This window comes from Solanum pennellii, chromosome 10, assembly GCF_001406875.1.
Source record: "Solanum pennellii chromosome 10, SPENNV200".
In the NCBI taxonomy this organism is placed as follows: Eukaryota; Viridiplantae; Streptophyta; class Magnoliopsida; order Solanales; family Solanaceae; genus Solanum; species Solanum pennellii.
Window position 1 is genome coordinate 81,895,366 of NC_028646.1, and position 14,144 is coordinate 81,909,509.

Below are 14,144 nucleotides of genomic sequence, written 5' to 3' on the forward strand. Positions count from 1 at the left end.
TAGAATCAGATACCTTCATAACACAACACATAAAAGTCTCTTTTCTTCCTTTATTCAGATACTTCATATCTTGTTTTATAGATCGTAAGTATTACCTATTATACCAATTATTGCTACCCATAGATATGTTCTCAAATGATCGGGTGATTAGAATCTCTCCATCTTTAACCACCTTGAAATCGACAACTTGATAGGGAGCGTTTTACCCCCTTGCAAGCATTATGAGGACAAAAGATTAAAAAAATGAACCCTCATGCAAAGAGTGGCTCCACATAACAGTTTCACAAGTAAAGGTCAAAACAGTACCCACAAATATTAAATGAAAAGCCAGGAGAACCACAGTAGAAGACCAACTTACTTGTTAACTTGAAGATAAAAGCTCAAAATTTTCTCCCTGTAGAATTACATGATGTGTATTGGGGGGAAAAATCAAAACGAAAAAACGGATACACGAAGCATCAGCCTAGAGTAGTGGCTGATGGCTGAGCATTCCAGTTAGCTAATGATACAAACATGAAGAGGGAAAAAAAATGAACGAATATCAACTTCGTATGTAAGAGAAAACAATAAACAGTACACTAAGCTTGGTCTATACAACCTAGTGTTGTTGTTACTACTCTTTATTAGTTGCCTTTTCCTTCATCTTCATTTAAGATGCGATTGCGGAAATCATTGACCATAAGAGGCAGCCCGTCCCTCAAGGGTATTTTCGGCTCCCAGTTTAGCAGTTCCTTTGCTTTGCTGATATCTGGTTTCCTCTTGTGAGGATCATCAGCTGTGTTAGCTTTGAACTCAATAGTAGCACTTGGATCAATCACTTCTTTGACCACCTGTATTGCCAAGTGAAATGATTTAGGATTGATTGTTAACATAAACTGTAAGTTAAACCAGGTAACTGACTAGACATTAAGCATACTTTGTAGTCGGGGGAAAAAATGTACTCGAAAAACTAGTGTGCTGAGTACCACTTCAAGATGACTGGACTTATTCATGGTGGATAAGTTCGTATTTGAAAAGACAATATGCAACACTTCATCAGTTAATTATTTCTTATGTTGTAGACCTACTTCCACTAACCATGGATAATACACTAGACACCCAGTCATGTAAAACAATAAATCAAATGATCTATACTTCTACCCTTTAAGGGTGGCCCAGTGGTTTGGGCTTGGGACTTCCGAAACCCCTTGTCAGAGAAAGCAAGGGGTTTTCCTTTTGGGTTGAGCTTGCCGCACCGGGCTTGCCTAGTGTGGGTTACCTCTCATGTGTCGTTTGCAAGCTATTGCATAGGAGCAGGGGTTTTACCCTATGCGCACTCAAAATATGCAAAACTGAAAGAGAGAGTGAGAGGTGGCCGGTGATAAAGTATGAGGATAAGAGAAAAATGGAGTCATTTGCTATGGAGAATATGGACTGTGAGTGGAGGAGTACGGTTTGAAATATTGAGAGAAGCTCAGGGGGGATGAGTTTATGTCGTGTGCTTTCCATCGCTTAAGGAGGACTGAGGACGTAGCGTGGTGGTGGTGTTTGTCAAATCTGAAGAGCAAGAAGGAAACACTGTGGTGCTATGCATACTTTACAGATGGTGCAGATTTAATATTTCAACACCTGAAAATGTTCAATGATAGTTCTATCAAATAGCCAATGAAATTATTTTTTTGACTTGCATCTGTAGTAAGAATATAAAACTGTGATCAATTGAGCAATAATGATAAACTGACAGCAAAATAAGAAAAAACTTGTGAACTCAATACAAATATTGATTCTCAATGAGCAACATTCACTAAATTGCCCGTGCAGGTTGCGCCCAAACTAATAGTGAATAGGCAAATATCTATTACAGCAGAAACCATAGCTTACCTCAGCAAGCTCTAACATGGTAAACTCTCCTGGGTTTCCCAAGTTGAAAGGGCCAATATGATCACCATCCATTAAGGCCATTAATCCGTCAACCTTTCATCAACAGAAATTAATTGTTTTAGTATCATTGTTTGCATTCCTTAACCAGCCATAATTATTAAAAAAAAAAAGCAAGCTGACCACTTGGACTTTTAAATTGGATAATCCACGACATTTTATTGAAGTTTTGATATTCACAAAATTGAGATGCAAAATAACAGGGTATTGCACATATCAAAAGCTTGTTTACACAAACATGTACACATTTAAAGTAAGAAATGTTCCTTGTTTCTTTATTCTAAACCAGCTAATAAGAGGAAAATAGCAACAGGTGATACACTCTGATCAAAGCTTTGCACACTAGGCAAAATAACATGCTTTGTCAGTTCGATGACACCATAATATGTCACACTATTATCATCTCCTATGTGCATCATTAAACAAGCCATTCTGTTAATTGATGAGTAATAACTAAAGTCTCCTTCACAAGGTATTCAGTCAAAAAAATTACTTGATTTGTACTTCTCTCAACCAACAACTAGCAAAGATTATTAGTCTTCTAAAGCATCTTTCCGGACACTTACAACTTGGAAATATAGCCACATTAGGAAGATTCACTTGTCAGGTGAAACATCTAGTGGTCTGCATTGTGATTCTCACAGTTGAATTCCATTAAAGCATAAGACTGGTTATGGCAAATAGTTCTCGGAATTCTCAAAATGAACACAGAAAACTTGAGAGCTATAAATAAGAGACTAGATCCCACCACCATCTTACATATAAAAAGGTAGGCACAAAAATTCTTTTCACAAGAAAAGCCCATTGCAGTAACAAATGATAGCATACCCTAAGTAGACCACACATGGGACAAACAGTGCAGATTTTCCAAATATAGGTAAAATATCTAGTCCATTAAATAAAGCAAGTTAAAGAAGAAGACACATAAATCTACAAGCTATCTGATTTAGAAATTCACTTTACAAGCTATTTAGCAACAAATGTAGAGAAAGCTGAGTGTTGATTAAAGTGAAAATAATTGGCTCCACCTGGAAGAAATATTGGAAGTTGTCTATAGCATGCATCACCATTTTTTAATTTTTCGAAACAATTAACGTTTTCCAAGAGTTTAAGTCAAGTTTTGCAGCCACAACTACCAGGGGTAGTCAACCAAACACAAAGCTAGCACTTTCTACTTTCTGACCTTCAACAAATATCATCTACCACACGCTATCCCCGTGCATTATAGACCGCGAGGGCATACTAAAATGGAAAGGTGTAATTTGTTAAAATGACTTACCAAGTCAGAGACATATTGAAAGCTACGTGTTTGCTTCCCGTCACCATACACTGTCATTGGTTGTTTGCGGATGGCCTGCAAACATGGTTTTAGAAGGAAAAAAACAAATGGATCGTCTAAAGGGAAATTTGGTTTACAGCACTGATGTTAAAATAAGCTGAGACGACAAACCTGGGCAACAAAGTTGCTTACAACACGTCCATCATCGAGACACATGCGAGGTCCATATGTATTGAAAATTCGGGCAATGCGCACCTGCATATGCAGATTATGGATTGTAAACTCTGGGTTCTCTATGATACACCGCCAGAGAGCAAGTCTAATTTGATACTAATTACCGCTTATAATGTCATTTTTGGTATTGCATGTCATAAAGTTGAAATTAACAGAGTTCAATATCAAGTCACAAATAGAAAACTTATTAGGATGGATTCTTAAATCAGGAGTAGCAGTGGAACTAAAAAAATGTCTTTCTGTCGTTGCCTATATGACATAGGTTCGCTCTCTCTCTCTCTCTCTCTCTCATGATCATCATAAGTTGATGTTTCTTCAAGTTCAAAATTTTGAACTGCGAAGAAGTACTTCTGTGACCTCGTTTCTGAATAGAACAGCTGTACACTCATTACGTCAACCAGAATAGTTGTTTAACCACCTTACTAAGTACTCGTTTCACATATAATGCTACAGATGTTTGGATGGAAATCCACATGAGCATTCAGCATCAACTCTCATAACAATCTGAAAGAAACACAAATCTCTCATTACCTCAACATCTGCACCACGATGGTAATCCATAGTCAAGGTTTCAGCAGTCCGTTTTCCTTCATCATAGCAGCTCCTAACACCTAGAATTTCAACACATTCAAACATCACTAAAACCATCTGATAGAACAACTTACAAACGGAACAGAAAATAAATTATTGCAGCTGCCACTCACCTATTGGATTCACATTTCCCCAATATGTTTCCTTTTGTGGATGCTCCAGTGGATCACCATAAACCTCACTTGTACTAGTAAGCAAGAACTTCGCACCAATTCTCTTGGCAAGCCCCAACATGTTAAGAGTACCCATCACATTTGTCTTGTAATCACAATTAAGGATCTCAAGTACATCCAAATTAAAAAAGATTATAAAACAGCACTTAAACATGTCAGAAGTTCCTTAATAATCAAACTCCTATGAACTGACAATGCGAAGAATAAACAATCTAACTACATAATAGCCAATTACAAGTAACTTCCTATAACAATCATGGATTGATAACTCGCAAAACATGTAAAACATCATACTACAACCTGTAAATCCATGCACGCCCACATCGCAAAGAAAAAAAAAACATGCTTTTATACATAACGAATAACGGAAAACAATCCAAATACTAATGTAGACAAAGGATATAATAGTTTTGACGGGATTATACTTATAATGAACCGGCGAAGCAGGGCAAGCCAAATGATAGATCTGATCCACTTCTAACAAAATAGGTTCAACAACATCATGCCTAATAAGCTCAAATCTATGATTCCCAAAATGATGCATGACATTTTCTTTCCTCCCAGTAAAAAAATTATCAATCACAATAACATCATCACCTCTCTTAATCAACTTATCAACCAAATGACTCCCAACAAAACCCGCCCCACCCGTAACCACAACCCGGGTCCGTTTCCTCCCAATCCCAACCGGCACCCTCCCTGTTACACTCCCTGCACCCCTATACGGCGTCGTAACAGTAGATGTATGGTGAATTCCACCAGGAACTGAATCGAACCCATGATAAGATTTGGGTATTGGAGAAGATGGGGTAAGGAGAGATAGGCTTGGTTGAAGGATGAAAAAAGTTGAACCAATGAGAATACCCACAAGGATAAAGAGAAGTCTTTGCTCTTTAAGAATGTAATTGATGGATCTTGGAAGAGATCTGGGATGTTTCAAGGTCTTTGGTGATGATGGTGGGGTGTTCTGTGACATTGACATTGTTGATTCTTCATCTCTTCTGTGATTCATGCTTGATTGGGTATGCAATTTCATGGTTTTCTTGATCTTCTTCTTCTTCAATTAGGATAAATTTTTGATCTTTTTAGGAGAAATTTTCAGGTAGAAACAGAGTATAATGTTTGCAGAATCAGAAAAAAAGTGATCTTTTTCTTGCATTTGTTGTTGTCTATAAGGTAGCAGACAAGATTAGCTCAATTTTGCTAAATGTAACTTTTCCACACTTCTTGGAGAAAGCCAAATATTTTCCACAAATTTTATTTTCCAAAACAAATTCAGAAAGAGAAAAAAAGTTCTTTTTTTTGGTCCTATGGGAAATACGGAAAATGTGAGCTAACTATTTTTTCTATTTTTTTTAATTTGGAGATAAAGATCATGTAAATTGTTTTGCGAGTCTCGTATTCAATAGTAAGTTTTTAACTATTATTATTTACTATGTATTAAAGTATTGAGTTAGATGATAATAATTAAGATAGAAAAAGGAAATAAACGGTCCGTAGGACTAGCCAATTCCAAGGTCATGCTATAACAGTGATAGAAAAGAAAATATGATAATAGCTCAAGTAAAAAAAGAAAACATGGTATCGTAGTTCAAATAAAAAAAGTAAATAACAGATAATGAATGTGTAAAACTTTTAAAAAATAATAGTTTATATATATACATATTATGGTTGAATGAGGAAAAAGATATAAATTATTATAAGATTTAAACTCTTCACCTCAATTATTAAAAAGGGAAAAATCACCAAATGAGCCCTCAAACTCTATTTTCTTGCCAAAATCATAGTTTTTCCAACATGGCTTTTAACAATATTAAAAGACCATAATTTGAATATTTTGTAGCTCGAAAATAAAATCATAAATTCATACGTTTTAAATTCTGACTCTGGCCTATAATAAAGCTGACCTACCATTCATAATTTCACTGACTAGAAAGTGTAATCATCAAAGGCACTAGCTTCACTTTGAAGATAACAAATGTACACATGAATAAAAGCCTTGCTTCATGCAAAAGCTTCTACCTTTCCAAGACTAATAATGTGTAGTAATTTGTATTGCTAAAATGAATTTTTCTTTTTTAATTCTTAATTAATTAAGGTAGACAATGGAACAAAATATTTTATCTAGAAAATAAAAAAAATATATCATTTTCAATTTTATTTTATCCACTTTTAAAATAGGAATAAAAAATCAATTCAAAAAATGAAGATCGACCACAGTGGGAGTCGAACCCACGACCTTCTGATCCGAAGTCAGACGCGCTAATCCACTGCGCTATGCGGTCGTATATTCTTATTATACCAGTTACTGACATAACTCTATAATTCCAAACATTATAATTTGAGTTTTTATATATATATATATATAAAAAAAAATTGTTGAATATCTTTAGTATATATAAGAACTTTTCTTTTTTGAATTTCTGGCTTCACCAATATTTAAATATGAACTTTTCTTATCAATTCTATTAACATCCAGGAGCATGGTGTTGATTAAACAATATAGTATAAAACTGAAAGATCAAACCATATTTCTGTATACATTTTATTAATGTGAAACCAAACTAGGGATGCCTCCCATGTACAAGTGATGTATATGTTGTATCATTGGAGACACTGTACAACAGACTATAGTTACCCTCTTGACAACATGAATTTGCCTACAAAAAAACACAACATAAACTATGAAATTTCAATGGCATTATGATTTATGTACACTTCTCTCCTCATTTCCGCGTTAATACTTGAAAGAGTCGAGGAATAGACCAAGAGTCAGCCCAGTTTTCCAGTAATTGAACATAATGATGATGCTTCTTACCCCATCAATTAAAGGAATAGATCTATACATGAGAGCTCCAATGCCCTCAACCACAGCCACAGCCAATCCAGAAGAAATAATATCCCAATCACCTGTCTGCCCTATTACAGTGGCAAATGCAGTTGCACAATAGAAACCCACTAAGAAAAACAGCAACTTCATTGGCAGGTTTTTTCTCAACACCTTAATTCTGGCATCTAGTTTGACTAGAAGAGCCTCTATGGCCCTAATAAGTCGAGTTCCACTGCTACCGCTTGTTGTAGGAGAAGAATCTAGTCCACTGCCATCTGCAGCACTTCTTATAGACCATGCCCGCCTCCTATATTGGAATTAAAATCTGAGATACATGAGTTGAAAAGTAGTCTCATTTATAAGTCTCTGAGCAAGGATCTAGCACTAAACAAAGATCAGCATATAGCAAATATCATCCGTTTACTTACAAGCCCTGGCAGGAACTTTCAAGGTACTTGGCTATTTGAACAAAGTAAAATAGCTCAAGAGACAGATTTTTTAATTTTCCCAAGTAACTGGTAACCAGCGGTCATCATAATTTACGAAAACTTGTGGGAGTGCATAGGACAAGTAAACTTGGATTAGACAAGACTAATGGATATTTGGAGAAATTATTCAACAGTAAACCACCCATAGTCAATATCAGTTACTTTGAGCAGAAATTTGCAAACAAATTATTCAGAAAATGACTTCCACTTCACAAAACGACGTTAATATTCTTTCTTCCGAGTATAATTAGGATGATCACCAAATTTCTTTCCGAGTGTAATAAGGATTTCTATCCGGCTGCTAAGTTTCTTGTACTTACGAAGAACGATAAACGAGAATCTTCTAACAGTCTTTAATCCTTATATCTTGGCTTCTCCATAAGGCACAATAACTAGTACTGCAAATTGACAAACTAAATAATGGAGAATCCTAAATATCTGTGTATTGTTGCTTATTGAAAAAGGGATTTTACTGTAAGGGAAATTAAACCTGGGAGAACCTGCTGATATCATACATGGTTCCTTGTTATGCATATTATCCATTTGTTGTGGAGGGGAAGAGGCACAACCATCAAGTTACATCAAAGTTTCACAGGACAGAGGGAAAAACTCACTTGAAAATTCTGAAAGAATAAGGTTGGACAATATTAGTAAAAGATAGCCCGAAATGCATGATTCTGCCCAATGAATGTGCAGCTCCCCAAAGGCAGACAGCTCCATTAAATCTTGATCCAGTATGATCTACACTCAAATGCTTAAAGATTGTGGGACAGCTCGGTAAAGGCAGTTTGGCAGCCATGCCTTGCAGGAATCTGTTAAAACAGAACATAAGGATCAGCAAGAACCATGAAGAGTTATTCCCATCTCCCAAAAGTGCATCAAGAAAAAAAGGGAAAATGATATATTTCAAATGCGTTTCTTACTCCTGGAATGATTCAACATTAAGGAGTATGTAAATGAGACAAAAGAAACATTTACTAACACATTTATCATTTTCCTTTTTTTAGACAATGGTGTCTAAGACAGCCTATTAAAGCCCACAAGCACAAGTGCTGAGTAGACCAACCATAAAGTAAAGGAAATGAGCTCATGTGTGTTGTAACATCGACTCAAACCTTGAATCTCCAGGTTGTTACTCCCATATCTCAACTACGAAAAAATATTCCTTTCAGTTTTATAAAGCATACCAGCTCATACAGTTTGCAAAACTGAACTCCTTCCTATTACACGTATCGTAAGTCCCATCTGGAAATTGGAAGAATGTAAAACAACAATACTTAGGTCGGAAAGTTGAAGTTTGATGAGATGTGGGTGTTAAGAGACAATCAAATTCAAATTGACCACAACAATCTCATCAAAAGGTTATCGTCAAATGAAAAATCATGGTAGGTAGACAACTAAGTAACTAACAATGGATGGAAATATGGAATTGATGGACTATTAAAGCTTATACAAAAGCTTACTTAGATTTCAATCATGACTTCAAATCAGTCCTGTATTACATCAATGTGACAAGCTTTTGTAATCAAGAAACAATCTTTTTTGTCTGTCCTGATTACATTAGTGTCTAAATCAGCTTCTTTGCACCTTGACTACTCCCACCAACACAGGTACCGCGTACAAGTAACAATTTTAATATGGAAACTTTAAAATAAGCTTGATGACACTGCCACTAACTTATCAGGGAGCATAATACTGAGTAGATACATTTACAATTCTACAATTTCAAGATAATACTAGTTTCTGGAGCTTCAACAGTTGCGTCTTACGGCTATATTGACACACCACCATTTTCTTATCTTTTCATCGCTGTCTACTTTAGTTACAGAATCTAAATTTGCTCCTATTACGGCTACAGCAATACGTTAACTAACAACAATGCAAGTAATTCACCAAATCAATTAAGCTGTCCTTGAAGAAATCTATGGAATTGAGAAATGATAAAATTAGGGTTTCTTTTTTTTCAGGGGAAAGATGAAGAATCAGAAGAAGAGCTTAATACCTATCGGCTTCTGATTATCTCCGGTCAAATTCCTCTGGTGGCGCCGGTGAGAGAAGCAGCCGTCCGTCGTCTCTCCCGCCGACCAATTATACAATCGGAACAGTGTCATTAGTTGCCAATTTGTTGAATTCTCCTAAATAGTTACCGAGATGAGAGATTATACCATAATTATACATTTTAAATATTTTTATAACATAAAAAATTAATCAATTATCATACGTTAGATCAACTGTGCATACTTTCGCTCTAAATATAAGGTTTAAATCTTTAAATTGCCGTAAATATTTTTCATTTATAATTTTAAATTTGTGATTCAGAATCACTAAAAAATAATATAGATGAGAAGTTTCGATTGCGTAATGTAATAAAATTAGAGAGTATATATATAAAACATTTTATAATTATCAATTGTTTTGTTATATCCAATAAATAACATCTTTAAGAAGAAAATTAGAATAATATAAAAGGGGAAAAAAGTTACATCTCATCCTTTTCTTCTGCTTTCTTTTTTTATAAATAGAAATTTTATTTGTTTGACTTTCTTTTATTATGATCAAAAGGTTTATGTGAGGAGACTTTATTATCAACTTCAAACGAATTTTAAACTTTTTTATTGGGAAAATTATTTTTAAAAGTATACGATTTAAGTTTAATTAAAATTTTAATTTGATAAATGATTATGGGAGACCTACCATTAATTTAGAAAACGTAATATAATTTGATTGGAGAGAAAACAAAAACAAAAAAATACTCATATATACAAGTGATATAAGCGGTTACAATCATCTCGATGTATATGATTTGTAAAACTATTTTGCTATATTTTGAAAGTTGAATGGTAGTATTGTTAGTTATGATAAATATGAATTTATTTTTGCATGTCTTTATCTTTTTAAGAAAATTATTATTAAAATTAAAAATAGAATAGTATTGTTAGTTATAAAAAGTACAATACGATAAATTGTTTGATAAGGTCAAATTAATAAGATTTTTTGATACAATTTTTTTCTTTTTAAAATTTCTCTTAAACTTTGATTTAGAGTTTCAAAGAATCGAAATTTTATTGCTTTTTTCAGAACTGGTTAAGAATGGGCGTCGTTATCCCAGCCAGGATCCAGTCAGGTTCTATTGATCATGTTCCCTTACTCCTTACTGCTTTTTCAAAGAAAAAAAAGAAGGAGGTTGATTTAGGCTCCTTTCACTGCATAGCAGGTACTGCGAGCCTAAAGGGAGAGAAAAGAAGCTTCGTGTTTGTTTTTCTTCAAACCTCAATCTGCTATCGCTCGCCGCTACTAACGGAGTCTTGGGGAAAAAAGTTTCATTTGCTTTGCTAGTCTCGTACGTTTTCTAAATTAAAAGATTCTCGTGAGAGGACTGAAAATGATTCAAGTTTATAGTTACGATTGAATATATTAAATTTGTATGAAAAATGTATTTGAAGTTTTGAATTTGTTTATAGTTATATTAAATTTGTATAAATACTTCATGAAAGTTGTATATACAATAACGTTTTAATTTTATATTAAATTTCTTAAATACCAATATGAGCTTGAGATAAAATTTATATGATTCAAAACATCGCGATTTGCACAAAATATCTATATAATTCTCTCGTGACATCATCTAAACTTCAAACATCCCTTACCCTAAAATCTTAATTCACTTTTTTTTTTTTGCTAGTAAATACTAGCAAAAAATCCTCTTTCCATCACCAATGAACCACTCAAATGATGAAGAGTACATAGAAATTGAAGTAAACTCTTACTATTACTTCTCATCATCACCTCCTAATTCTTCTTCATCTCAAATTACCAAAAATAACAAAGAATTCACTACTTCCCAACTCTTTGAAGATTTAGAGGATAGCTTTTGCATAGATTTATTGATCACTCCAATTAGTTCACCATCACAAACTTGCATTGTGAGTTTTGAACTTAATCCAAATGATCATAAAATGATTAGTTTTAAGAAATTATGGTCTAAGCTCATGATTAAACATTCTTTAATCAACCAAAAGTTGAAAGCTTCAAGGGAATTTCTCAAGTCTTTTGTTTAGCAATTTTTCTTGCACAAATAGTAATTGTTGTTCTAGCAAGGACATCAAGAAAAAAAACTAGTAATGGAACATCAAGATGGCATTATTCAACAAAATGTTTCTCTTCATCTTCAACTAATTCTTCCACAAATTGTGGTTCTTTCTCATCATCATCATTTAATTCTTCCTTCAACTCTAATAATGGTTTTACTTGTGAGGATTCAATTGAGGCTGCTGTTGCTCATTGTAAAAAGTCCCCAACAATGTGGATGGGCTTATAAGGACATCAACAATTAGCAGACACACGCGTTCTATGTGACAAATTAATCCACATAGAACACAAGTATATACTTATGTATATCAAAATTGAAAGATATAAATGTCTGTCGTAAGTTACTAATAATAAATGGCAAACACAAGATTGTGTGCCCTAGATCATATACCCCTTATTGGTGTTATTATTTATTATATATGAGGTGCAATAATAATTATTTTTTTTTCGGTATAACTGCATAAGGCTTTTCAAGGAACCAAAAATCTACGAATTTGACTCAAAATTGAATAATATTATCATACTAAAGTAGATTTTTCTGTTTCAATTTATATGACTTATTTTTTTTTTAGTTCGTTTCAAGAGAAATGACGGACTTATATATTAAATAACAATTTAACTATAAAATATCTATTTTATCCTTAATGAAATGATTTACATCCAACACAAATTTCTATCATTCATTTTGAACCATAAATTTTAAAAGTCTTTCATTTTTTCTTAAACTCTGTACCGAGTTAAATTATCTTACCTAAAATGAGACGGAGAGAAAAATATTTTTGCTCTATTTTTGGGGCAACTTTATCGACCAATCAAGAAGCTCCTTCGAGCACCATATATAACTTGCATAGATTAAAGACCTTATCCCACTGCAAGATGTTGACAATCCTATATATATGGTGAAGTTCATTTAGTATTATAATTGGGTATTTGGAACTCACTGACACGACTAATTTGAATTGCGGTATAAGACTATTGAAAAAAGTTAAAAATTACTTAAAATTTAAATACGGAATTATGATTAAGAATAGAGAAATTCTATCCATCTCACCGCAATCTTTAATTATACGTATATAAATGCATCAGGACAACTAGTATTACCGTCTTAACCACAAGGTAAATTTTAATATAGCATCAGTACTGTATTCAGTTCATATGAACTCAGTAACTTTTGTTCAAATTCTATATTTCTATTAAAATTATTATAGTATATTAACTCAACATTATTATAATAATTCATAAACTTTAAACATTGAATTCGTCTGATTATTGTATGTACTTGATATTTCCCTTTTGCAACAAAAAAACACTTTGAGCTTGAAATAGTTGGAGTAATTTTTTTGTAGTTATAAACCGTTTGAATTGATTTTCTGTCCTTACATGCATGGCTTTTATTCTTTATGGGACATTATATTATATTCTTTGTTCATTTTTCGTCTTATAAAAGCTATGATCGATGTTTCTAGGCCCTTGACTTATTTAGTGAACACGTATTGCTATAACTGTTTAACTACGTCATTAATTGATACATGTTTCATTTTTTGGTGAAAATGGCATATTTTTGTTAAATAGATTTAGGGTTTAATTAACTTAAAACATTAAAGCTTGGTCGGAGACTTGTTAAGTCATATAATTTGATCAGGAGCGGAGCTAGAATATAGTTTATGAGTTTAGGTGAATTCAGTAGTGTTTGTTAAAATCATATACTTGTTTGAGATTATGATTTCGGATCTACTTTAAATTTTAATTTTGTTTTTGAATTTGATGCGGAACATTTTTTTCGACACCCCTCTCCTAATCTCCCCCTCACACACATACATTTTTCAAGGTGTGCACAATCTGGAACTAGGCGTATATATTTACAACTCCTGCATGGAATTTTATGGGTCTAACTTTGATACTATGTTTTCAAAAGCTAGCAAATAATCATGAGGAGAGGATTGTTAAAAATAATGTAAAGAGCGTGCATTCATTCGATGTGAAACTATTCAACATCATCTCATCCTCAGAGCTGGACATCTAGAATGTGGACAAATTGATATGGATGTCCAACATCGAACGCAAAAGAGTTAGAACTAATGGTCTGAAAGAGTTCACGATCTGATCTATTGGGTGTTAACCCTCGGAGGACGGCTAAGAATGTCCATTAAAAGGATAATCATATTCTACTATATCATGTTAAAAATGAACCTCGATCTGAATTGACACTCCAAAAGTTAATTAAAAAAAGAAGATTGTTCAGGTCTTATAAAAAATTTCAATCTGACGTGGGATATTAATTTATTTTCAAAAAGTCATGCATGCAATATGATTATACTGTCATGGTGGCGGATGTTAACAGTGAGATTTGAATCCTGATTAAACAACGCTAAAAGATTCTTAAGCGCTCACCAAGAGTCACTGGGTCAATTAGATCATTTATTCATTAGCGCTTTATGTTAATTTTATACAAACATCTCTTAATTTCTACATATATTTCTACATACATACATATATATATATATATATATATATATATATATATATATATATATATATATATA

The 14,144-nt window shown here is 33.4% G+C and overlaps 2 protein-coding genes and 1 non-coding gene across 8 annotated transcripts; all 3 read right to left on the reverse strand.

The window, feature by feature from the left end:
* Positions 1–342: 342 nt before the first annotated feature.
* On the reverse strand, positions 343–5,483 carry LOC107032057 (UDP-glucuronic acid decarboxylase 1-like). The gene is made up of 7 exons (XM_015233616.2): positions 4,598–5,483; positions 4,135–4,282; positions 3,962–4,041; positions 3,368–3,451; positions 3,197–3,271; positions 1,861–1,953; positions 343–830 (listed from the first exon to the last, which is right to left on the reverse strand). The coding sequence occupies exons 1-7, from the start codon at positions 5,228–5,230 to the stop codon at positions 624–626; spliced, it is 1,320 nt and encodes a 439-aa protein (XP_015089102.1). The 5' UTR covers positions 5,231–5,483; the 3' UTR covers positions 343–623.
* A 922-nt stretch (positions 5,484–6,405) lies between these two features.
* TRNAR-UCG lies at positions 6,406–6,479 on the reverse strand. The gene has a single exon. It is a non-coding gene; the product is annotated as a tRNA-Arg (tRNA).
* A 223-nt stretch (positions 6,480–6,702) lies between these two features.
* LOC107032419 (ycf20-like protein) lies at positions 6,703–9,742 on the reverse strand. 6 transcript variants are annotated; one of them, XM_027912182.1, is made up of 5 exons: positions 9,515–9,738; positions 8,976–9,063; positions 8,700–8,757; positions 8,127–8,324; positions 6,703–7,331 (listed from the first exon to the last, which is right to left on the reverse strand). In XM_027912182.1, exons 4-5 carry the CDS (start codon positions 8,309–8,311, stop codon positions 6,932–6,934), a joined length of 585 nt encoding a protein of 194 aa, XP_027767983.1. In that variant the 5' UTR covers positions 8,312–8,324; positions 8,700–8,757; positions 8,976–9,063; positions 9,515–9,738; the 3' UTR covers positions 6,703–6,931. The 6 variants fall into 6 exon arrangements, with proteins under 6 accessions (XP_027767983.1, XP_027767984.1, XP_015089505.1 ...); XM_027912183.1 differs by lacking the exon at positions 8,976–9,063 and having other exon boundaries at positions 8,628–8,757; positions 9,515–9,739; XM_015234019.2 differs by lacking the exon at positions 8,976–9,063.
* Between the last annotated feature and the right edge of the window lie 4,402 nt (positions 9,743–14,144).

What these genes read in the sequence shown, in the direction of transcription:
- LOC107032057 (XM_015233616.2), bottom strand. Translation starts at nt 5,230, where the DNA reads ATGAAATTGCATACCCAATCAAGCATGAATCACAGAAGAGATGAAGAA. An exon ending in ATCGTGGTGCAGATGTTGAG is followed by an intron (nt 3,452 to 3,961) that starts GTAATGAGAGAT and finishes CTGCATATGCAG; the next exon opens with GTGCGCATTGCCCGAATTTT. An exon ending in CCATGTTAGAGCTTGCTGAG is followed by an intron (nt 831 to 1,860) that starts GTAAGCTATGGT and finishes TTGGCAATACAG; the next exon opens with GTGGTCAAAGAAGTGATTGA.
- LOC107032419 (XM_027912183.1), bottom strand. Translation starts at nt 8,311, where the DNA reads ATGGCTGCCAAACTGCCTTTACCGAGCTGTCCCACAATCTTTAAGCAT. An exon ending in TATTCTTTCAGAATTTTCAA is followed by an intron (nt 7,332 to 8,126) that starts GTGAGTTTTTCC and finishes ATTCCAATATAG; the next exon opens with GAGGCGGGCATGGTCTATAA.